The 27039-nt window shown below is 35.4% G+C and overlaps 1 protein-coding gene across 1 annotated transcript; it reads left to right on the top strand.

Annotated features, from left to right (window-relative positions):
* Positions 1-1772: 1772 nt before the first annotated feature.
* Positions 1773-2465, top strand: LOC126886097 (uncharacterized). Its single transcript, XM_050652940.1, has one exon. It carries the CDS (start codon positions 1773-1775, stop codon positions 2463-2465), a length of 693 nt encoding a protein of 230 aa, XP_050508897.1.
* Positions 2466-27039: the final 24574 nt, after the last annotated feature.

Below are 27039 nucleotides of genomic sequence, written 5' to 3'. Positions count from 1 at the left end.
GGGAGAATAGAGTACTATGGAGGACGAAAACGGCGAACTCATAATGGGAAAAAGCCGAAGAAGAAGATAAAGAATATTATAATAAGAAAAGAGAAAAGTCCCAGATACAAAATTCATTATTAAGATAATAATAAATAATTATTTAAATCTAAAACTTTTCATATTAGAACCCCTTTCTGGTAATATCCTTAGCGCTAACACAGACGGGCGGCGTACGTCGACTGAACCCCCTCTGAGATGTCGAAAGCGACGCGTCCCTTACTATACTTTGATGCAGTGACACACACCAGATTCTCTTAAAATTTTCGTTGAATCGACGTTCCCGCGACGAATCCTAGAGCCCATATGTCGCCAATCGGTTTTACGACTTCGAAGGCATATCATAAATGCGAGTATCGTGGTAAAACATAGACGTTTGAGCTGTTTTCTAGCCAATTTTGTAGTGAGTGTTGTCAGATATTGTTTTTGTGATGGAAAATACAGATGTAGAAAAGTTAATTAATGAAATTCAGATAAGACCAGCTATTTGGGATATGTGTATTGATGAATATTCAAACAGAATAATAAAACAACAGGCTTGGGAAGAGGTAACACTTAGCTTTATCACTGAAGATGCTACAGAGGAGAAAAAAAAACAAATAGGTATGTAGATACAATTTATTTACTAAAACACAAATACAGCTCACACTCTCTCTAAGGGGAAAATTGACTCATTCCAGACACCTACGGTATCAAAAGGATTGAGCTCTGGTGGGACTCTTTCTGTGTTATTGAGCCCTAGGTGACTTGGTATGCAGGTGTAACCCTCAAAAAATTAGACTGTGGTTTTTCGTTTTTTGACGATATCTTCGTTTCTAATCATCGTAAAAATTTCTTTTTTTTAATTTGTAAAATTTTTTGTTGCCTATATTTCTATTATTGCCTCATACCTATTTTTCCAAAATTTTTGGCGAAAAATTAATTTTTTTGCTTTTGAAATTTTTGTAAACTTCGTTTAAATAAAAACTATGCAGAACAAAATATCGAAAAAAGAACATAGGTATCATTTATTGGGTCTCCAACATTCTTGTAACATTAAAAAACTTTTCTGGGTCTTATTAATTTCCTTATATAATGTGTAAAAAATCCTTTATATTTTCGTTCTCTTATGATGGGATGGAATTTGGCCCATCTATAATTGAATTAGTAAGACGTGTTTATGAGTGCTCTTAATTTTTATCAAATTTTGTGAATATTACGGATATAATTAAAAAGCTTTTAAAGCGTCAAAGAAACCATAAAGTGACAAAGTGAAATTGTACATAAAGTGAGCCAAGAAAACAAACATAATAGTTTGTAAGTACAATTTCTTATATTTACATTTATTGAACAAAACAAAAATATCGCTTGCAAATTGAAGATCTATAAAAACCAGAAACTAATTAGTTTTGATAAGGTGACTTGATTTTGAGCCATCGAGACGGGCTCGCCACTTTTTCGCGAACCGAACTGTTACAAAATAACGATTGGACTATTAAGTAACGGGAGTGAATATAAGTAAGTGAAAATAATCTGTATATGTGTACAATTTCTAAATTTATTGGGAAAGAACAAAAACATCGCATGCAAATTAACGAACTATAAAAACAGTAACTAGTTGGGTTTGATAAGGTGACGTGCTTCTGAGCTTTTGAGGCGGGCTCGGCACTTTTTCGCAAACCGATTAGTTACAAAATAACGATTGGACTATTAAGTAACGGGAGTGAATAATACATGCACGCTGCGCCACAAAAATGGCTTCGAATTTGTTAACACCGGTAAAAATAATGGATAGATACATAGTGGATTCGGACGACGACACATCCGAAGACCATAGAAAGAGGAACAGAGAAGAAGAGGAAGAATTGTTCCGAAAAAGTAAGAAAGTGTCTAGATCGCCTAACAAAACCCATGACGAAGATAATAAGCTCCATCAAATTATTAAAATGATGCATGACTTAACCAAAGAAACAAAAAATTTAACAACGGAAGTAAAAGAGATAATGAATGTACAGAGAAAGTACTGGGAGGAATTAAACGACCTGAAAACAGAATTGGAGACAGTTAAACAAGAAAACCAAACTAAACACAAGGAGAAGGAAGAAATGAAAAAAGAGCTAAACGATATGAAATTACGTGTACAAAGACTAGAAAAGGAAAGCAAAGTAAATAATGTTGTAATACAAGGCTTGCCAATAGATACAATCGATAAAAACGCACTGAAACAAGCTGTAGGAAACTTCATGGAAAAAGAAATGAATATCAATGTTCAAATCGAAGAAGCTATCAAACTGGAAGAAAAAACATGTTTGGTCAAACTACAGAACAAGTTTGAAAAAGAAAAGATCATGCAAAATAAAGCTAAACTAAAACACATAAAAGACTATAAAGTGTATATAAATAATGACATAACAAAAGAAGAACTACAAACACAGAAAAAAAAATAAGACAAGTCGCATATGAAGAAATTAGTAAGGGTAAAAATGTTACAATAAAATATAATAAATTAATATTAGATTGAAAAACACACAAATGGAACCAATATAGCAACCAACTAGAAGAAGACCAGGGAAACCCAAAAAACTAACAGAAGGTGAAAATGCACAAACAAAAGCACAAATCACGACAGACAAGGCACAGAAAAAGAATTGAGCAAGGACGAAAATAGAAATAGAGCATAAACATGAAATAGATATAAGAGAGAACATATTTATAGGTGCATGGAATGTAAGAACCCTACACGAAACCGGCAAATTGGAGCAGGTAAGCCTAGATATTCAAAGTACAAATTAGACATTGTCGGACTAAGCGAAACAAGATGGAATGGCAGTGGATCAACCCGAGTAGGTGACCAATAACTAATGATATATTCTGAGAACATGGATGTAAATGACAAACACGAAAAGGGAGTGGCAATACTGCTAGCCCAAAAGGAGAGAAAGGCTCTAGTAGAGTGGGAACCAGTGTCAGAAAGGATTATTTGGGCGAGACTGAAGGCAAGATATTATAACATAATAGTAATAAATGTATATGCTCCCACAAATAAAAACGACGAAAATGAGAAGGAAGAATTTTACGAGCAACTACAACGTTTAATAGGATTAATAATAAATATAGAAGAGATATAAAAATAGTAATCGGAGACTTTAATGCAAAAATAGGAAATGATAATAAAGGACATGAACATGTAATAAGAAAGGAGGGAATCGGAGAGAGAAACGACAATGGAAATCGATTAATCGAATTTTGTGAGCAAAACGAGTTTTTAATAGGCGGAAGTATCTTTAAACATAAGCGGATACATAAGGAAACATTGAAATTACCAGGAGGGAGATACAAGAACCAAATAGACCACATAATAATTGAATATAAATGGCGAAGCTGGCTGCAAGATGTCAGGAGCTTAAGAGGTGCTGATGTGGGATCAGACCACATGCTAATCAAAGCGAGACTAAAAATGAAATTAGCCAGAGATAAAAACCAAAAAATCAGCAGAAGGAACAAGTACAACGTTGATGCCCTAAAACAAGAATGTATAAGAAATAAATTCAGTGAGAAACTGGCAATTAACCGAACAGTATCACAACAAACTGGAGAGTCAGTCGAAGAAACATGGAAATATTTAAAGAAGTGATGATGAATACAGCAAAAGAAACAATCGGACTAAAAAGAAGACAAAATAAAAAATGGATTACCAAAGATACTCTACTACTGATAGAAGAAAGAAATAAAATCAAAGAAGAAATTCTACAAAAGGAAGGATCGGAAGAAGAGAGGGCACTTGAAAGGAAATACAAGGCAAAAAACGCAGAAGTAAAAAAACAAGCCAGAAAAGATAAAAGAAACTATATAAATGAGATGCTAAATATACCAGAAGCAGCGAAAGAAAACGACTTACGAACACAATATACAATCATACGAAACTTAACAGGAAAAGCACAACGAAATATACGAGAAGTAAAGGATAAACAAGGAAATAGAATAAAAAATGAGAAAGAAATAATACAAAGATGGAAGGAATACTTCGAAGAGATATATGCTAAGCATGAACTAAGTCAAATCATAGAAGATGAAGTAGAAGCACCAGAGCTAGAAGTGGATACTGGAGAAATTACAAGGGATGAAATTGAAAACACCCTAAAACTACTAAAAAATGGCAAAGCCGCAGGAATCGCCAATATACCCATTGGCATAATAAAAGCAGACACCGAGCAGTCAGTAGAGATGCTACATACACTTTTGAATAAAATATGGACGGACGAAGAATTACCAAAGGAGTGGAAAGAGGGATTGATTATAAAAATACCCAAAAAAGGAGACCTGAGAAAATGCAACAATTGGCGTGCAATAACACTACTAAGTGCCACATCCAAAGTGCTGACCAAAATCATATTGGAAAGATTGAAGCCGGAACTAGATAAAAAACTGAGAAACAACCAAGCAGGCTTCCGTTCCAACAATTCCACTATTGATCACATCTGCACCCTTAGAATTATCTTGGAACAAACAAATGAATGAAATAAAGATACAGATGTGAGTTTTATCGACTTTGAAAAGGCCTTTGACCGTGTAATTAGGGCACAGATGTGGAATATCCTTAGATTATATGGGATACCACTAACAATCATAAACTTTATTAAACTCTTCTACGAAGGATACAAAGCCAAACTAGAACATTCAGGTGAAGTAACAAAAGAAATATCCATAGAAAGTGGAGTCAAACAGGGTTGTGTACTATCCGCTACCCTATTCCTTATTATGATAGATTCGGTAATGAGAAAAGTAATCGACGATCGAACAGGCATCAGGTGGAACCTTTTCAAACAGTTAGAAGATCTAGAATTTGCAGATGACATCTGCCTGATAACTGAACACCGAAATCATATGCAAGTAAAAATTGACAAATTGGCACAGTACTCCGACACGATCGGACTTCGAATAAACACAGCAAAAACTAAACTTCTAAAAAATAATAACCATCCAAATAATAAAATAATGATAAACGGTAAAGAAGTAGAAGAGGTAGACAAGTTCCCATATCTGGGATCTGTCATGGAAAGGAGCAGGGGGTGCAGAAACATGGAAACAGGACGAAAATACAACTAAAAAACTACAAACATTTGTAAACAAATCTCTAAGAAAAATCCTGAAAATATACTGGCCAAAAAAATAACTAATACAGAACTATGGGAAAGGACAAAGCAAACTAACATAGCTGGTGGTATTTACTAACTAACATTATAAAAATTTCATTTAAGAATAAATTGTAATTGTTATTGCATATGCTAATTTTTGGCATGGTTCTATAAAAGGTGTACTCAAATGCCACCAGTAGGTGTTAACAGTTACAAAAGTGAATTAAATATATTAGAATTTATGACAAGATTTTCAACAATTAATTCTTTCAGATGAGATTCCTACAATTGTTCGAACCCCCCTCCCCCCATGTAACGCGCCGTAACGTTTTACAAAACCCCCCTCCCCCCAAACTGCGTTACGTAATACTTGAACGCTCCCTAATAATTTATTTAATCTGACTCATTTATATAGGCAATTCAGACATAATATATTATACATTTTAAAAGTAGAAGACTTTAAAATGATATTGCCAATATTTATGAGTTGCGTTCCTTTTTTTAAGGTTAATAAAGTTTTTTAAACTTAAAAAATAAAGGAACGCAACTCATCAATATTGGCAATATCATTTTAAAGTCTTCTACTTTAAAATGTATACTATGCATATGTCTGAATTTCCGATATAAATGTGTCAAATTAAATAAATTATTAGAAGAATTTTGTACTAAGCAACAACATTTTTGTTTAATTTTGTAGTATTTTGTATTTTGACAAAGACACCCGATTTGGGCATCGAAACGTTAATAAAATTATTTTTTTCAATTTAATTGTGGTTTATTACCCACCTGAATAGTTAATTCTAAAAATGCCACAAGGAAATAGCTTCAGAACAACATCCACTTTTAGGACGCTGTAAGCGACATCTCTTAAATAAACGAGAAAATCCCAGATAAAAAATTCATTATTAAAATAATAATAACTAAATTATTTAAATCTGAAACTTTTCTTATTGGAACCCCTTTCTGGTAACAGCCTTAATCTCTGACTTTTACAATTTATAAGACACGAGACGACGAATAAAGAAAGCGAAAAGGACTCTTCAATATGCAGTTACATTCCGCACTTATTCGTCTAGGAAAATGTCCGAAAGAAAGTTCCTAATACTCAAAATCTGTACTTTCTTTTGGACCTATTCATAGACAAATGAAAACGGAATGTGTTTATTCGTCGTCATGCGTCGTCATGCGTGTATGGGCGACATGCGTCGAGTCAAAGTTGCGTCGACTTAAAACACATGACGCGGTGTAACAGCACCAACTGAGCTGATTTGAATTTCGTTGTTTTCAAAAGTTGAGTGTTGGCTGCTGTACGATACGATGTCTGAAAGTGATGACGATTTGTCTTTTTTAATAAATGCAAGTTTACTTCGTCTTAGATTAAAGAAAAAAAGAATCACAGGTATTGGATACATCCCATCATCTCTCTCTCTCTCTCTCTCTCGTTCCATCCCTCCTTGTGGAGTATTGGGCGTTTATGCGTTTCTTGGCCAAAAGTGTAAGATTGCCGGGACAGATCTGGCCGGGACAGCACATCTTCTTTTGCTTTTATTCTCTGGATAAATTGTGAACAAATTCCCTCCACTCTCTTCTATCTTTTGTTCTCTTTTTGACTTCGCCCCATTTTAGTCCAATTTTTTCGAGTTCTCTCGTTGTTGTTCTTTTTCAGCTGTTGTCTGGTCTGCCCCTCTTTCTTTTCCCCTCTGGTTGGTATTCAAGTGCTTGTCTTGCTATGCTGCTTTGGTCTTTCCTCAAAGTGTGGCCGATCCATTTCCATTTTTTTTCCTTGACTGTAGTAGATATGTTAGTTTGCTTTGTCCTTAACCAGCTAGAGTAAGCTTTTTTTAACGCAATAGCAATATTAGAACAAAAAAACAAATACTTACCAAGAAAAAAGGATCTTGTTCGCCCGCCATTACTTTAAGTAGAACAACAAAACCTGTTCACATTCCAAATGCCTTAAATATATATAAATCATCTTATATACGAACTGTAGCCGCCCTCTCTTATATTAGATTTACATTCAAATTAAATAAGTCGTATCACAGATATCTATACTTAATTATAGGTTTCGCAATTGCCACCATCAGGGCCGAAAGGGTTAAATAGACAGTTTGGTTTCGTTTTGCTTCAGAGGTGTGCACGCAGCTCCACTGATGCCGTCGTAAGACAGAAACAGCTGTCTGGAGATTTTGTATCGCCTCTGAATCGAATGGAAACATAAACTGTCTTTTACTTTCACTTTCAATATTATAATAGTTTGAGACAAATTTGTAAATACATAAGAATTATATCAGTAGCCTACGTCTAAGGCACACCAAAGAAACATGAAACGAAAAACATGAAACATGAAACGTGAAACATGTTTCATGAAAATAAAACACTACTAAACAAATCTCAAAGTCCGCCTACCAATGAAACGAGTGTGATTCATGCTCATGACACATTTTTATTTTCGGAGAGTTTCGTAAATGGCCGGACGTATATTTATTTAGCAGTGTTTTATTTCCATGAAACGTAATTTACGTTTCATGTTTCTTTGATGTCCTAAGGATATATACCACAAAAAGTAAGTAATAGAAAATTTACGACAAAGCTCTTGCTACTTTTTAACAACGCCCCCAAAACTAGCGAATGCAGTCACAGTTGAATTTCATGTAAATATTTAATTAAAATTAGTGGTATAAATAAGCCATTGAGCATCAATATTTGGTTTTCAATCATGGAGAACAAGGGAAATAACGAGATTAGATGTATGACAGTTTCAATAAAACTGTTTAGACTTTATCAAGTTTTTCCTTCAAAAGAAAGACTTATAAACCCGGGGAAAATATTTTATATAAATTTTTTTTTGGTATTCATCTGCGTGTCTTTGGTTTTAGTGGGAAGTACACTACATCTTATTAAACATGTACAAGGTAAGTTTATAACGTGACAAATGTATTTGTAATTTTTAATTTTCTGTTAAATTAAATATAGATAATATTCATCAACAGGTAGTGCAAAAATGTTGATTTTAAGTTATAATGCATTTTGATTTAATAAAGTACAGTGGAACCCAGATAAATCGTCCCCGATAACCCGGAAGTCCGGCTAACCCGGACCGATTTTCATCAAACATTTCAACAATTCAAAATAAAAATTGATGTAATATAATATTTGAGAGATAATGTGTATTTGTGTAATTTGAACTATACGATAATAAAAATGACTCATGGCACACGGCGGCATGATGGAGTGACGTTCATTGACTTGAATTATCGGAACCAACAGGCACCTGTAGTAGTATTCCTTTATCTATTTCACTCAAACTGTCTTAGCATTGTTTAAAAAATACTATTTTAAAAGACTATTTAAAAAGACTATTTAAAAAATTATTTTTTAAACAAATCTTCACTGTTCTAAAATAACATAACATCGTTCCGATTGTGACTGTACTGTGTGTATTACAGTCTTGTATTGTTCGCTTTCGTTTGCTTAGGTTTGTGTTTACGTGTTTTTAGTAATTTAGATGTGTACTGTGCATATATATTTCATGTTATTTCAATTATAACGAAGTTTATCTGTAAGTATACCATATTTTATTAATTTTTACCATATTCTCCGGCTAACCTGGATTTTCGATAACCGGGATCGGCCGAGGTCCCGATTAATCCGAGTTATTGAGGTTCCACTGTATTACAAGAAGAAAAAGTTTCCCAACAAAGGTAAAATTCCAAATTCATTCTACTATTTAAGAAAGGAGGAAAAGCGGACATCAATAATTACCGACCAATATCTTGCTAGGCTTGACATGAACAGCATTTGGCAAGCTAAACCATCTTCTGAAAAGTTCAATTCCCATGTATATCAAGCGAAAGGTTTATAACCAGTGTGTTTTGCCCATACAAACTTATGGAGCAGAGACTTAACACTGACGCAAAAATCCGCGAATAAACTCAGAGTTACACAACGAGCCATGGAATGTGCAATGCTAAACGTGAGCCTTCGACACCACATAACAAACCAACAAATCACACAAAGACCAGAAGTTCAAAACGTCATCGAAATAATCACGACACTTAAGTGGAACTGGGCAGGGCACATAGCTAGAACACAAGATGGGTGGTGGACAAGACGAATCATGGAATGGAGGCCCAGAAACTCTAAAAGAGACCGAGGATGACCACCGACTACATGGACCGACGACCTAAAAAGAGTACCGGGAAACTGGCTACAAGCGGCCCGTGTAGAGAACACTGAAAAAAAAAACTGAGGGAGGCATATGTCCAGCAGTGGACGCAATTGGCTGATTGATGATGATGATAATCTTGCTATATCATTCATTTGATTCATTCATTAAGCATTACAATCCCTAGGTATTATAGCTCATGCTTGAACTGCATCTTCGCATTTACTTCTTTGACCTTTGACAAATCTTTTTATTTCTTTCTCTTCCAATTTATCGTCCTATCTTCCCTGTGCATTTCGTCTCTCATTCTTCATTATTTTTATTTTACACTTTGTAATCACATGCATAGGCGTAGCGTGACCTAATAATTTGGGGGGGCACGGGGTCTACGGGGGGGGGGGGAGTGGTGGTCCCGTGGAAACTTTTTTGAAAACTACCACTTAAGAACTAAAGTAAAGTATATGTGTATTTTTGTTAAACATTGGTTTTAATCAATTTTTACTATATTGATGGATTGTAAAAAGACTCAATTTCAAAATATACAAGTTTATTCTATTCTAGACATAACTGCATGGACATTTATAACACAAAAACAAATTTGTGTACAAGACAAAGTTTTAAGGTGAACAGAACTACAGTAATGGTTTTCAACGAACCAATTTTCGTTAGTTCTAATGAAGCATTAGCCTCCTATCGGCTAGATTTGAAAATCTGTCAACTAACAGATCTAGTTTTTTATTTTTCATGTATTCAGACGTCAATTCTTGCTCAATAGACATCAGGGCAAGCCCACTTAAGCGGTCTTCTGTCATGGTGCTTCGAAGAAATGTCTTTAGCCTTCGTAGTGTAGAAAACGATCTTTCTGCGCTTGCTGTTGTGATAGGCCACGAAAGTGATATTTCTAGTAGCTGCCAAACATCTGGTGCACTGGCTTGAAGATCATTCTCAATAAAAAAATCAGCCAACTCTTGGAACGTTACTCTTGTGGTTGCTTTGTCTGTTTTGACAAAATTGTTCTTTGCATAACAGTGAAAAAACTTAAGATGTGCAGAGAAACTTAAAGACAAGTTATAAAACTTTTGGATTGCCATAACAGCGTTGTTGTCAATTTCGGTCCAATTAAATAGTAACTGGGCAATGCAGTTGATTTTATCATAATCGTTCTTGGAAACACGAGATTGCAAGTTTACAATTACTGTGTCTAAAGCAGCAAAGTAAATGTCAGTCTTGAACATCTGTTCAGGTGATTGATGAAATGCAGCATCTGAAGAGCTACTACTAGCTTCAAGTTTTTTCGGAATCTTCCGTTTGCGTGGTAGTGAAGGCCTTTCAACTGACAAACCTTTCATACCATATTTGTTACACTGTTCTTCTGACTCATTCCACATCTGAATAAAGCCATCATCATTTCTGTCCAGTTTTAAACAGTCAATGACTGATTCAACTTTTGCAAAAACCTTAGAAATGTCAAGAGATTCACTTTGCAGTTCTTTGGAGAGTATATCAGTCTGACTCAAAACGCTGTGCAATAGTTTTAAACTGAATACAAATTCAAATGTGCTGATTTGTTTGGCTAGACCATCAGCTTCGGCTGCAATTTTACGATTTGATACATCGTTTGCAATAACTTCCAAAGTTTCGTACACTTCAGGGAGCTGCTCTAGAATTACATGGATTGCTTTGTGTCGAACTGTCCATCTAGTTCGAGACAAGCTCACCAGTCTTTTCATTTTTGTTTCTTCGCTTTGCTTACATATTGATTCAAATATTGAAAACCTGTTAGCTGATGCATTAATTAAGTTATACAGGTTATTTACTATGGATAAGCAATTCCGAAGCTGTCTTATTTCTTCACAAAATCTCTGAACAGCCAGATCAAGCAAGTGGGCATGGCAGTGTGTGTACAAAGCTTTAGGCTCTTCTTCTTGGAACCTTGAGGCAACACCTTTGAATTTGCCGCTCATGTTACTAGCTCCATCATATGCCTGGCCGTGCATTTTATTTAAGCTTATACCCAACTGCTGCAGATACTGTTTAATAGTGTGATGTAAATTTTCACCAGTAGTGTCTGACACATCAACGAAGCCCAAAAACCTTTCATTGATTTTAATGTGTCCATCTATTTTAGTAATGTATCTAATTCAAATGCTAAGCTGTTCACGGGTTGAAATATCCGTAGTTTCATCACAAATAATTGAGTAGGCCAAAGCCTCACTCACCTCTTGGACAATTTGTTGAAGCATTTCACTTTTTATGCAATCTATTATCTCATTTTGTACCTGGGCACTTTTGTATGAATGGACTGGGGATTTCATTAATGTTTGGATTCCTTCCTCCATTTCAGTAGATCTCAGTTCTAGCAGTTCTATAAAGTTCCCCCTGTTAAATGAAGCAGTACTCTCATCATGTCCTCTTAAGGCAAGATTCTGTTTTCCAAGGAATAGGATGTTCTCAATTATGAATTTTAAATACCTCCTATTCATCTCAACCATTTTAGTATGTGCCGAGGACAACGAATCTGCTACCGTGCTTCCTGCTTTTCTATACTCATTGAGAAACTGTTTAGATTTTTGATGCATTTCACTCTTCTCATGTTTCCTGAATTTTTCCAAAGCTTTCTTCCAATTGTTCATGCCCAGTTTAGTGAATGACTCCTCCCCGCGACCAGACTTATGTTGACAAAATAGTCGGCATGGGTAACAAAATGCAGCGTCTGTAATGGGGCTATATTCGACCCAATTAAATTCACTGTACCAGGATTCTTTGAACTGCCTCGATTTGGATTGAATCTTGCTTACCTTAAAACAATCAACAGGCTGAAATGCTCCTTTTGCAATATCTGCACTTTGTACTCCCAATGAAGGATCTCTACTTTCGCCCTGGAATGTAGCATCACGATCTGGGCGTAAACAAGATGGCGATTCATCACCAACGCTACCTCCAGTGCTACTTCCCGCTAAATGTCTATCTTCATTTACACTTTCACTTGAATTTCCAAGTTTTTTAAAGAATGTTAGTACAGAGGACTGTTTCTTAGACATGATAACAAACGAACATCCGCAAAAATTACACAAACAATAGCAGCTCAGCTAGTAACAATAAGCTTATTGAACGAATAAAACGTGGCGACCACCTACACAACACAACACACGCGCACTGAGCTGGTATGATATCCCTCCGCCAGGCGTCGGCTGGGCTCGGGTGCATTCGATCGGCTGCTCCAGCTCGGGCGCAACCGGACAGAGTCGACTCACCGGCACTTGTAAATTTAGTTGTAACACGCGCATACTTTACACACACAGAATCAAATTAGATGCATACAGAAAAATAGACTAACGGGGGATCTATATTAGTTATTCATTCGTAACTTTTAGTGTATACATATACGTAATTTAAAGATAATAAATAATAGTCTCCCGTTTTATACCGCTCACGTGGCTTTGGGAGTATAGCAGGGTAGTCTGCTATATCTAGGGCCTACGGTATACAAGGAAGGTAACAGGGCCAGTGCTACGCTTCAACCGCCTATTATTACCCCTGGTTTTACCCAAGGTACTCATTTTAGTCAGGTTGAGTCGACCTGGGGCCTATAAACATTTTAAAAATGTCTAGTTGTTCTTGCCGGCGGTAGGATTTGAACTCCGGACCACCGGCACGCTAGCCTAGCACACTACCACTCGGCTACGCCGGCCCCCAATTTAAAGATAATTTATATTATTTTTTTCTTTTTTTGCATAATGTTGGGGGGCACGTGCCCCCCCGTGCCCCCCCGGCCCGACGCCACTGATCACATGGTCCATATCAATGTTGGCCCCTTTGTGAGACCTATAACGTCATGTATCGATTGTTTGTGTGTCTTTTTAATCAGTACATATTCTATTTGATTCCCATCCAGAAATAGTTAGAATTTGAGGAATCAGACGTCAAGACTACTTCAATGCACCCTATTTAAGTCTTCAGAATACCTCAGAAAGGTCCTCAGACAACTGAAGAAGAGCGATAGACTCTGTGACATAAGAATTATCATGTTTTCACGAATTATTTACACTTATCCAATGCCAGTATAGCTGTAGTTAAGCATTATCTTCAAAAAACTACTAAACAGTGGAAGATCTACGGGAGGGGATAATGTAAATCTCCCCTAACACGGTCCAAAATTTAAAAAAATGATAAATTTTTTACAGATAATTAATGTTACTTAAGTTTGATGCTAAAGACCGACCTACAGTTATGTCAGCAGCATGGAAACAGGGGTACAACCCTGATCTATGTTTTGTCTCTACTAATAGGAGCGGGCAACCTCTATCAGTCTCACGAAAAGTAATGGACGACTTTCCACACAGTCAACACCGCCCAGTAATCATAGAGGCAGGAACCCAAATTCCTATAATCACATCCATCCCCCGCCCACGGTGGAATCTGAAGAAAGCTAAGTGGAGTAGGTTTTCTACGGAACTGGACAAGACTCTAGGATGGATACACCTACCGGCAGAAATTACAAAAGATTCGCTGGAGCCGTAATAAGCACGGCCAAAAAGCATATACCAAGAGACTATCGAAAAGAATACATTCCCGGTTGGTCCCATTTTAGTGAAGAACTGTACCAAAATTTCCTTGAAAGTGGTGATCAAGAAATAGCAGATGAACTGCTCCATAGCCCAGATGAGTCAAGACAACAAAAATGGACCGAAACTGTCGAAAGTCTTAATTTTCAAACATCAAGCAGGCAAGCATGGACACTGTTAAGAAAATTAGGAAGCGGAACTATTATAACAAGGAACAAAAGAACAATTAACCCAAACACTATTGCGTCACATCTGGTATCAACATCTAGAGCACCGAAAGACAAGCCACATACAACCAAGGTAAAACGAGAGCTCAAAACTTTAAAATTCCAATCTACAGACATCGAATACTCCCGCCCTTTCACTTCCGAAGAAGTCACTATTGCTCTCAAGGATGTAAAGCCAGGTAAAAACCCAGCTTTTGACAATATTCATCCCGAATTCTTAATTAACTAAGGCAAATGGGCGAGATAATGGATAGCCCACTTTTTCACGGACATTATGAAGACCGGTATCGTACCACAGGAACTCAAACGCTCGAAGGTCATTGCCATATTAAAACCAGAGAAACCAAATGATAACAACTCTAAGAATTACAGACCAATAGCCCTACTATCGGTGACGTTTAAGTTTCTAGAGCGCCTTATCTATAATAGAATTAGCCCAAAGCTGCTTGAAACAATAATGGTTGATCAGGTAGGTTTCCGACCCAAAAGAAGCTGCGCAGGCAAGGTTCTTTCACTTACCACATTTATTGAGGCAGGGTTCTAGCGAAAACTTAAAACTGCAGCCGCATTCATAGACCTAACAGCGGCCTACGATACAGTCTGGAGAGAAGGAACGATATACAAGCTCCTCCGTACAATCCCCTGTAAATCCACCGCTCGAATAATCAACAGCATGCTAGCCGACCGAACGATTCAAGTGGTCATGGGATCTGACATCAGCACCCCAAGGAAACTGAAGAATGGACTGCCTCAGGGATCTGTCCTGGCTCCTCTTCTCTTTAGCCTATACATCTCTGATATACCAGAAACCAGATCAAGGAAGTTTGGTTACGCCGATGACTGGGTCCTTGCAACAAGGTGTAAGTCATTTGAAGAAACAGAAGAAATCCTCACGGCGCGGCGGACTTACGCATAGTGGGAACATATTTCCGTAAATGGAGGCACCAACCAAACGCTACGAAAACAGATGTTTCCAGTTTCCACCTAAATAACAAGTTTTCAGGAAGAGTACTCAATATTCAGTTCGAAAACACCACGCTCGCCTACAATAAAACACCAAAGTACCTTGGGGTGACTCTTGACAGAACCCTATCATTCAAGGAACATCTGACAAAAACAGCGGAAAAACTTAAATTCAGAAACAACATCATCCAGAAGCTGTGCGGCACAACATGGGGAGCATCGGCTTCCACCTTGCGATCATCTGCCCTGGGCCTAGTCTTCTCAACTGCGGAATACTGCTCTTCAGTATGGATTAACAGCCCACATATACACAAAGTAGATGCCCAATTGAATAATACAATGAGAATTATTGCTGGAGTTATCAAATCCACCCCTACGCAATGGCTCCCAGTACTGAGACACATTCCATCACCCAAACTACGACGCATACACGCACTCACTAGTGAGTACAGAAAGATAGTAGATAACGAGAACCTGCCAATCCATCAAGATATAGATGCCACCAACGGTAACCGTCTACGCTCCAGACGACCACCAATAAAAACAGCAAAGGTGGCTGTGGAAAATGAATTCAATTTAACGACAACGTGGACTCGACAATGGATGTAACAACAAAATAGCAACTTACCCTGCATCACACAATAACCACCCGGTTTTGACTTACCACGCAACACATGGTCTATGCTTAACCGAATCAGAACCCAACACGGCAGACGTGGTAAACGACCATCCCCACTCTGTGACTGTGGAAAACCACAAACCATCTATCACATCACAGAACTGTGTCCCACAAGATCATATCATGGCAGGTCAGAGGATTCCTGATGGCGACTCCAGAGTCGATAGACTATGTAATTAAGTTAGATATACGTTTGTGAACCTATGTATTGTCTTATACAAAATATATGTAAATGTAAATGTGTCAGGTGCCATACGCTAAATAAAATAATACAGATAATTAAAGAGACATAAACTGGATTTTGCCATAACGATTCAAAGTGACCTTAACTTCTTCTTCTTACGTTTCCTATCCGTTCCGAATGTTGGCGATCAGCATGGTTCCGAAAGCTTGCTACTATTAGAAATAGTCCGATTGAATATGTATTCAACCACTTTCTCTGGTTTTAAAGCCAAAATATTATTCTTCTCCCTTGTCCTCTCTTTCAAAATACCTTATCATGAATAATGACTTACAGTAAACCATATTTATCTATGTTGATTCTTCATAGCATGGCTAATATATTCCAATTTTCTCTCTTCAACTGTGTTAATATCCCATTCCTTGCCCATTTTAGGTAGGACCTGAACATTAGTCACACGATCAACCCACGAAATTCTTAATATACCTCTGTTACACCACATCTCGAAGGCCTCGAGTTATCATAAAGAAGCTTTAGAAAGTGTCCAGGCTTCTACTCCGTGTAATATCGTCGAAAATACATAGCATCTGATAATAGAATTTCTCATACAAGTTTTAAGTCGTAACTTTTGAAAAGAAACTTCATCGTTAAGCTGAGTTGACATGGGTCAAGTGACTTAATCAACTCACCTGAATTCAAGTGAATTGAAATCTTTTTGAACGCCTAAATCCCCAATTCATCTGACTTGATTCAATGAAGTCAGATGAATTGGGAGTTTAGACGTTTAAGAAGCCTTCAATTCACTTGAATTCAAGTGAGTTGATCAAGTTACTTGACCCATGTCAACGCAGCTTTACGAACGCTGATCTTACTTTCCTATGCGTTGTTGTATTTCCGTAGAGACGTTCGATTGGCTGTTTATGTTGGTACCAAGGAATGTGCACATTGATATAAAAATACCCAGGATAAAACCTATGAGCAAAATTCTGGCGTCCAAAGTAGCTGATAAAAAGTAGCCGATAACTTGACATAACAATATCCGACTCCTGGTTAGGGATGGGAAAAACCTACCGGTTTAAACCTAAAACCGGTTTTTTTACTTCGCAATAACCGGTTTTACCGGTTGTTTTTTTGTCCCGGTTATAACCGGTTTTTTCTTTTTAAAGTAAAAACCGGTTATTAGGTTTTTACGGTGATTAGGATTAGGTTAGGTATTATTTTGGATCCCAATCATAATTATTATTCTCAAGTAATTATTCCAAACAAAACCATAATTCAAATTTTATTTTATTTTATAAAATACAGAAGCAAATTGAAAGTGCAATCTCACATCAGCCAGAAACAATTATTAAGTTTTATTATAATATTTCCTTGAAAAGTTATTTGTAATCATAATATTTACATAAGAAGTGATCTGGTTGAATTAGACGCAAACATCATCTATTTTTCACACTTAACTCTTGACATTGAAAGTGGGTGAATGACTTTTTCTGATTACCAAAAATAATGCTCTGACTATGAATATCGAATTACTGATTACGAATACGAATCTCCAAGAATTTCGCTACGTTTTCAAAACGACTCATACACGAAGTATTAAATGAAAATAAAACGGGATAATACCCGAAGGTTGGCTGTATACCATCTAGTTAAATAAAATTAACATGAAGTAAAACTCCCTAGTGTAGTTGGTATATTTAATAAAAATTATAAAAATTTTTAAAAATCCAAACGGATTACGTTCAAAACGTTTCAATTCACGTTCAATCAAAACGTTCAAAATTTTTATTAAATATACCAACTACACTAGGGAGTTTTACTTCATGTTAATTTTAAGTATTAAATGAGTTAAAATGTATTACCTATTCTACAAATATACAAACGTTTTAAAAGTAATACATGTTCTTTCGATAGTATTAATTTTGATCATATTGATATCGAGTCGAATGGAGTATCGCAAACTAAATGTAACTTTGTAACCTATTGGAATAAAAAACCGAAAACCGGTTTTTCCAAAAACCGGTTTTTTTGGCCGGTTATAACCGCCAGGTTAAACCGTAAGCAAAAAAACCGGTATAACCGAAAACCGGTGTTTTGTCAAAAACCACCATTCCTACTCCTGGTTTCCGGAATAATTTCTTGATTTACCAACAGGAATGCATTAAATTATTGACTTAATAATTGCTTAATAAATAACGTTACCTGTTTTACAATGTGTTTTACATTAAAATATGTCACCAAATAAAATATTTATTATTTATTAACCACAAAAACACCTGTTAACGCCAACTTCACGTCAGAAAATGTAAACAGTATGTGACGTCAGTTCCGTCCCAGATCAGATGCATGCAAAATTATACACAGTTAGACCGCTTGAATGTGCAGGTGTCCACCCTATCCACTGATTGTATGGTAACCAAAAGCCCTGTATTTAATATTTCGCGGTTACTGACTACCATGCATATTGTTTTTTTGGTATTGAGGATCAAGTCCATTCTTTCTAAACCATCTAAGCTATTCGTAAAAACTAATGCTTCGTCGGCACATCTAATGGTTTTTAGCCGCACTCTATTCTGCATGCGTGAAAACGTGAGATTTCTTGAGTTGCTCTAGCAGCACTTGTTGTGGTTGTTCCTCAGTTTTTACAGGCGTTTGAGTAGCAGTTGCGGACCATTTGCCTTGGTTGGGGGCACTTCCAATAAAACACCAACCAAAAGGCATAAACTAAATAAACCAAAATTACATAAACTACATAAATAATAGAGAGATATCGAAACCCTATTTAACATCGTCCTTTAATAAAAGATCCTTTATTTTGACATATAAGCAAGCGCAGTATCCGGTCCTTTATTTTTATCCTGTAATAAAATACAGGCCGCCAGTATTTAACGAAAAATAAAGGACAAACATCTTTTAATAAAGGATCCCTTATTTTGACATATCTTGTCAAATTATGCCAAGAAAAAAGAAAGACATCTAACTTCAATTCTATTAAATACATTTTGTGTAGAATATCCATCTAACCTAACCCTCTTATCTATGATATCCACCCACGAGTCTTTCTTTGGCTGTTTGATAAAAATATATTAAAATTACGTTATTCAAATTAAACTCGGCATACTGATGGTTTTTATTTGCTCTACACCGATAAAATTATACAAAACCACAACTCTGTTTCTTCATGCAGCTATTTATAATTGCTCTTCCATAATTATCAGTTTGGTAAAGGATTCGTTGGTAAAAAAGTAAAGACAGAACACATAAAATAAAAATAAAGGTAACGAATATTTTAGGGTATTTTTGTATTAGATAAATGGGTTTAAAGTTTAATGTCATTTGTCAAAATAAAAGATTCCTTAAACGTTTCCGATAACTCTCATTTGGACATATCCTGTATTTGTCCTTTATTAAAAGATCCTGCAATAAAATAACTTTTAACTTAGGGTTTTGATATCTCTCTATTAACTTATATGCAATAAGTTTCCTTAATTTTTTTAACTATTGAGGTTATTGGGTTAAATTTGTATGTTTGTATTTTAATTCTGATGTCAGCTAATGTATTTCTTATATTTTGACAATGTTTTCTTTAATTTTTGAACGTGTTACGGGAGACATTCCCCTATTCCCCCCGTAGATCCGCCACTGTTCAGTAGTTTTCGAAAGATAAGGCGGAACTGCAGCTATACTGGTATTGGACAAGTGTGAGGCATTCATGATACTTCTTATATCGCTCTAGCAGCACATTTTCTATCGCATTTCTTCAGTTTTCTTAGGACCTTTCGGAGGTTTTCTGAAGACTACAATACTTTTGACCACGAATTCATATGCAACACGCAAATATGCATGAAGAAAATGAGTCTCTTTTCTTTCAATAATAAATATTTTCGTTCACTTGACCGTGGATAATATTTCCGTTGGCTTGACGTATACTGAGCACCTGAATCGAATAACTTCAAAAAGCTGTAGATTCAGAATAATAGTTTTTCAGACCTAGATTCTATGGAATGTTTTAATCTACGCACTGAGAACTATCACAAAACCTTCGAAACTCCTAGTGACGTGCCCAAGCAGTAAACCTCGTCACCAGGGGCTCCGTTGTCGGTTCTGATGGCGTATTCAAGTTCAGCGAGCAAAAAATCCCCGAATATCAAATCTGGCCCTTAATGTAGATAGTGATTTTGGCATATGTATGCGCTTTTGGATGCATTTTATGCACTGTAAATGCAGTTATGCATTTTTTATGCGATTTTGTTCTTGTAAATTTTCTCTCTGACGCCATCCCGAACATAATAGGTATTACAAAAAGTTGATAGGGGCTATATTTATAAATTGATTTATTCCGGTGTTTTTTGTACTAAATGCCCTGGTCTATTTACTAACAAATGAGTTCCCCTACAAACCAGAATTCAGTGGCGGCTCGTGACTTTTACAATAGGGCAGGCTATACCTAACTGTAAAATATCTAGACAAATTTGCACTAAAAAAAAATCCGCCAAAAAAATCTAATTTAGGGCCCCATTTTTTGACCATTTTTTATTTACATTTTATAATATCATCATAATTCATAATTTCATAATATCATATCATTTTAAAAATAGTCTAATTGTAAAAGTGTACCTATTACCAAAGTTTGTGTCGTTTATTTGTTAACAATTATATCTCTGTAAGTAGATATAGTCCGTTCTTTAACGGTAAAATATTGCAAAATCTCTAAATTTTAAAGAACCGCTTGGATTGACATGAAATTTGGCATACACATAGCTAACAAGTCAAAGAAAAAAAGTGATATTGTGCCGATATGTGCTTTTGCCCTGGGGGTGGTTTTCACCCCATCTTGGGGGTGAAAAAATATTCGTCCAAAAAAAGTCAGGAAATGGATAAACTGGCTAATTTTAAGTAACTTTTGTTCTATAGAGTTTTTTCACTAAGTCAATACTTTTCGGGTTATTTGGTAGTGAATATGTTCATTTTTTCAACAAAATAAACACGCTTTTAGACAGTTTTTCGCAAATAACTCAAATAGTAAGTATTTTGTCAAAAAAACATTTTTAGAAAAAATATAGCCTGTAAAATTTTTTAAAAAATGGTGTATATATCACGTCTCTACGCTTAGCAGAAGCAGAGCTATAGCTAATGAAATATAGGTTCATATTCGTCAAAATTCCGAATGGAATATTTTACCGTGAAATAAACAAAAATGAAGCACATTTCGGGGAAAACTCATTACAACTTATTTAAAGTGTTTAAAAAAAGCTTCATTTTTGTTTTATAAAAAAAATTTCTAGCATCAAAATTAAACAAGTTACGCTCAAAATAAAGTTAGTCCCTTTTGGTTTTGTTAAAAAAATCGAGAAAATCACTCCCTAATTAGTATCTTAAATGAACTTAATCGTTAAGACTTCACAAGTTTCTTGACTCATGTATATATTGTTTATATGATCTGTAAGTTTCATCGGTTCAAAGTCCTTGTTATTGAAAGGGCTGCAGTTAAAAGAGGTTGAACGAGTCACTGATCACGAATGTATGCAAATTTAGAAACACCAAATCTTAATCAATTTTTGTCTAACAGAAAAACAAAAACATACATGATATTCAGAAAATCAAATCTGACTTTTTTTTGCTTTTCGAGATTTTTGGTATCACTAACAATTTTTAAGTTAGTTTGAAAAAAAGCATATTTTTCAAAATTTAAATTTTTAAAAATTTTACTTTGAAATCAAATTTTTTCAAAAATAAGCACTTTGAATCGATGAAACTTACATATCATATAAACACAACATAAATAAAATAATTTGTGGAGCGGTAAGGATTAATTTCATTTAAGTTGCTAAAAAGGGGTTGGTTTTCCCGATTTTTTTTTTGCAAAAACAAAAGGGACCAACTTTATTTTGAGCGTAACTTGCTTAAATTTAATGCTAGAAACTTTTTGTAAAAACAGAAATAAATATTTTTTAAACACTTTAAAAAAGTTATAATGGGTTTTCCCCAAAAAGTGCTTAATTTTTTGGATATTTCACGTCGAAATATTCTATTTGAAATTTGGTGAATATCAATCTATTTTTCATTGGCTATAACTCTGGTTCTACGATATCCAGAGACCTAACGCGTACATCATTTTTTTTACTTTTTTATGATCTATATTTTTACTAAGAACGTTTTTTTCGAAAAAATACTTACTTTTTGAGTTATTTGCGAAAAAACCGTCTAAAAATGTGGGTATTTTGTTGAAAAATGAACATATTCACTCGCAAATAACTCGAAAAGTGTTGACTTAACGAAAAAGCTCTATAGAACAAAAGTTACTTAAAATTAGTCAGTTTACCGATTTCCGGACTTATTTTGGACATATATTTTTTCACCATCAAGAGGGGGTGAAAGTCACCCCCAGGGCAAAAGCACACATCGGCACAATATCACTTTTTTTCTTTGACATGTAAGCTATACGTATGCCAAATTTCATGTCAATCCAAGCGGTTCTTTAAAATTTAGAGCAAAAACCGTGAAAGAATGGACTAATATGCATATCAAAATAAATACAGATTTGAAGTTTTGCAGTCCATACAGGTTGAAGGTTCACATTTTTTAAGATACTCAACTGAAGTTTTTTAATTCTAACAGCGGCCTACTGCGAATCCAAAAACACGGTAAATTGCCGATATTTTGCTTTATATTACAGATATCGGAAAAAGTTATTTGAACAAGTTGTTCCAAATATTATTCTAACCTCACATACCAAATTTCTTCACAAAATTCACACTTTTAGTTTTTTCATTATTTGTAGTCAGGATCCTAACATTAGAGCGGAGGCTGCTGGCCGATTAGCCGCCCTTGCTAAATCTCCGGGCAGCGTGTGCGATAATGCAGCGCTAAGGAGACCGGGTCTCCTTAACCGCTGCTGGGCTGCACTACCAAGTGAGACTTTCCGGCCAGCAGTCTCCGGTCCAGTTTTAGGATCCTGACTACAAATAATGAAAAACTGAAAGTGTGAATTTTGTGATGAAATTTGGTATGTGGGGTTAGAACATTATTTGGAACAACTTATTCAAATAAATTTTTCCGATATCTCTAACGCGAAGTAAAATAGCAAAGTAAACAAAACAGTGTAGCATGTGTAAAAAATGTATGAGGAGGCAAGGCTCCCTTGCCTCCTATGACCAACCGCCACTGCCAGAATTAGTAAAAGTACACAAAAAATAATTGATTTTTTCTTTTTTTCTAGACCATACATTCTATTACTTAGAAGTAGACTTGACAGTCATTTTGTCCAACTGTGCTGGTTATAGCACTATATTTTCTTACTTGTTAAGGGTCCGTGAAGGAGTTCAATTTTATTTGGGTATATCTGATTTTGACAAATTTGGAAAACCTAGAGACTTCGACAAAGTTAACGCAAAATACAATACGTACGCCAAATTACACTATTGTTATCTTCAGCTTATGATATTATCTGCGGTGATAGGATCTACTGCCTTTCGTGGAAAGGGATGTGAACTAATGAATCAAGAACGACATACTGATGAAGTTTGTGGACTTTACGCTTACACCTGGATGCCATTTAATATAAATTTTTTTCCAGTCAAACAAATATTTACAATTGTACAGGTATGTATGAAATCATATATAGGGTGTCCCAAAAGTAGTGGAATGGTCGAATATTTTGCGAAATAAACATCGGATCGAAAAACTCAAACACACTTGTTCGATAATTGTTAATATTAAATGGAAACCCCTAGTTCTTATTGCAGATTTGGATTCCTTTCGTAAAAGCAACGAATATAGAATTGTATATTATATATAAAGAATATAGAATTTTATATTATATATTCGTTGTCAGAGAGTCAGAAATTCGTCTGAGAGTATAAATATATTCGTTGGTAAAAGTAAGCAACTTTTACTCGATACATTTTTTTGGATTGTGGATAGATGGCTCCATAATCGGAAAAAACGATTTATCGTGATACCATAGGTAAATTATAGAAACGGTCTAATATCTCGAGAAATACACTTCCAAATAAAAAATCAAAAATACGTTTTTAATATTTTTCAAAAACCTGTCGAATGATACCAAACACAACCCCCCACTTCACACCTTGGAAGAGGTCGTAACTCTAAAATCCTAAATAATAACACCCATTTTTTATTGCAGTTTTGAATTCCTCATGAAAAAATAAGTAACATTTATTCGAAACATTTTTTAGAATTGTTGGTAGATGGCGCTAATAAATCGTATTTTTCCGATGATAGTGCCATCTTTCAACAATTCAAAAAAATGTTTGGAATAAATGTTACTTATTCTTCATGAGGAATCCAAATCTGCAATAAAAAAATTGGAATCTTTATTTAAGATTTTAAATTTACCCCCACCCCACCTCCTGTTGGTGGGGTGGAGGGTCGTGTTTAGTGTTATTCGATAGGGTTTTGAAAAATAGTAAACACTTTTTCTTTCATTTTTTATTTGGAAGTGTATTTTTTGAGATATTAGACCGTTTCTATAATTGACTGATGGTATCACGATAAATCTTTTTATACCCATTTGTTGTTTTATTACTTCATTCCTTATTCTTTCGGCTCTTGATATTCTCATCGATCTTCTGACGGCATCCATCTCCTTGGCTTCGACATTTTACTTATGTTTCTCGGTTATGCTCTATGTCTCGGCTCCATACAGTAGGCTACTTTTAACCATTGTCTCATATATGTCCCATTTTCATTTCTTTGATATTTCTTTACTCCATAAAAATCCGTTTAGGCATGTTATAGCTTTTCGTGCTTGTATGATTTGATGTTCTATTTCTCGTTCGTCTTTTCCACTACGATCGAACTACGATTCATCACATGGATTTATTTTTTAATTGTCGTCGATATCGAGTTGTTCTACTTCAGCACCAATAGAGAGATATTTTGTGTTTTCTAAATTGATATTTAATCCCCATTCCTGATACCCTTCAATTAGTTTTCTAAGCATATATTCCATGCCATCTTTGTCGTCGTTGAATTTTTATTTAAAACTGCCAATTTATGTATTGCTCTAAGACCAGTGGCTATGAAAATGAAATTTGGTGGTTTTTAAGAGGTAGTTATTGCGCATTTTTTGACATACAATTAAGAATTTTGTAGGGATTGTAATGAATTTTTTGTATGAATTCTCGTTGGAACTTTACCGCGCTGAGGAGATGGGACGTAACCAGAGAAGGTTCCCATTTATTTTTAATCTGGTGGGATGAAAATCTTAGTCTTTTGCTAGCAGTTGGCGCTAGGGCATCCCTGCCATTTCGTTCGTTGCAATACATGACTGCACGCCTGGGTTTGTCCTGGTTGGGTCAGAGAGAGCAGCATATGTGCCTCCCGAAGAGAGACTAATAAGTTTTGAAACCGGTAGAGGTGCTTGTTGCACTCTCTGATTAAATTAGAATATAATGCGGCTGTAGTTTCGTGTTGCAACGAAATTGAAAATGGTTATTCATTTTTGATAAGAATTTTGTATTCATCATTGGCAGGCCTACGGGTAACGGTCTGAATTTTTTAAAGAAAAAAATAGTACGCCACTAAGATATTTCAAATTAAAAATCATTTTTAAATTCTACGTTTAATTTATTATAAAAAACCTCTCTTCTGTTATTTTCATATGGTGCACAGTTTTTATCCACAAAAATAAAACATCTTTACGCGTATTTTTCATTTCTTAATACATTATCAAGAACTATCTAAAATAATAATACTAAACTAGAACAATAACAGAAAATATTACTTATAAGATTTTAACTAGGTGCAAAGCTACAACAACTGTTCAAAATGACCTCCTTCACTGGTGACAGAAGAATTTTATATTTATCATTGGCGCGCGTACGGGTAACGGTCTAAATTTTTTTAAGAAAAAATAGTACGCCTTTGATATATTTCCAATTAAAAATCATTTTTGATTATCTCGTTCAATTTACGATAAAAAATCTTGAGGTGTCGATTGTATAGAAAAAAATAAAACATCTTAACGCTTACAAAGTATTTGAGGTAGGTTCCATACACATAGAAACTTACTTCAAATACTTTTTAAAGGTTAAGATTACCCCTATGTGCGCCAAAATTCTTCTGTCACCTCTAAAGGAGGTCGTTTTTAACATTGCTTGTAGATTTGCACCTAATCAAAACCTTATTAATTATATTTTCTGTTATTGTTCTAGTTTAGTGTTATATAAAAATACGCGCCAAGATGTTTTATTTTTTGCATAAAAACGGTGTACCATATCGACGGTGGAAAGGCAGGACCTCGTAACTGAAAAATTTGTGTAACATGAGTTACTTCGGTTTTCGCTTTAGAATAAGTGTATCCGCACTTATTAAACAGCGGTTACAACTGGGAAAATTGCCGGAAGGCTTCCAGAAGGCTTTCCCAGATGTAACCGCTGTTTAATAGGTGCCGATACACTTATTCTAAAGCGAAAACCGAAGTAACTCATTTTATACAAATTTTTCAGTTACGAGGTCCTGCCTTTCCGCTGTCGATATGAAGAAAAGACAAGAGAGGTTTTTATCATACATTAAACGTGGAATTTAGAAATTATTTTTAATTTGACATACATTACTAACGTACTATGTTTTTCTTTAAAAAAATTCAGACGATTACCCGTATGCGCGCCAATGATGAAAACAAAATTCGTAGTTGTCTGGCAAAAAATGCGCAATAACTACCTCTTAAAACCTAGCAAATTTTATTTTCATAGCTCAACCAGTCTTGGAGCAATGAATAAATTGGCGGTTTGAAATAAAGCTTTCAACACCCCGTATCTCGGAAACGAAGTATTTGCGGATATACGTTTATTGAGCCAACTGTTATTATTTTTCCATGTAGAATTACCCCTTACAGTTTGTCATACTTATTTACTAACACCCATGCAATCCTGCCTGATAGTTCAATTGTATAACCATTCCTTTGACTTTTAGGGCAGTCAATGAGGGTATGTGGACCGAATTCCATCCTACTATATCGATTTACGTGATATTTTCACAGTAAGTAGGGAATAGCCCAAGGAACGAAGTCTACCCTATGCCGATGTGTGCTTTTGTTTTAGGGGCGGTTCCCACCCCTTCTTGGGGGTGGAAAATTTT

The sequence above is a fragment of the Diabrotica virgifera genome, chromosome 6 (assembly GCF_917563875.1).
Source record: "Diabrotica virgifera virgifera chromosome 6, PGI_DIABVI_V3a".
Taxonomy (NCBI): domain Eukaryota; kingdom Metazoa; phylum Arthropoda; class Insecta; order Coleoptera; family Chrysomelidae; genus Diabrotica; species Diabrotica virgifera.
This window is presented reverse-complemented; position numbering and strand designations above follow the sequence as displayed.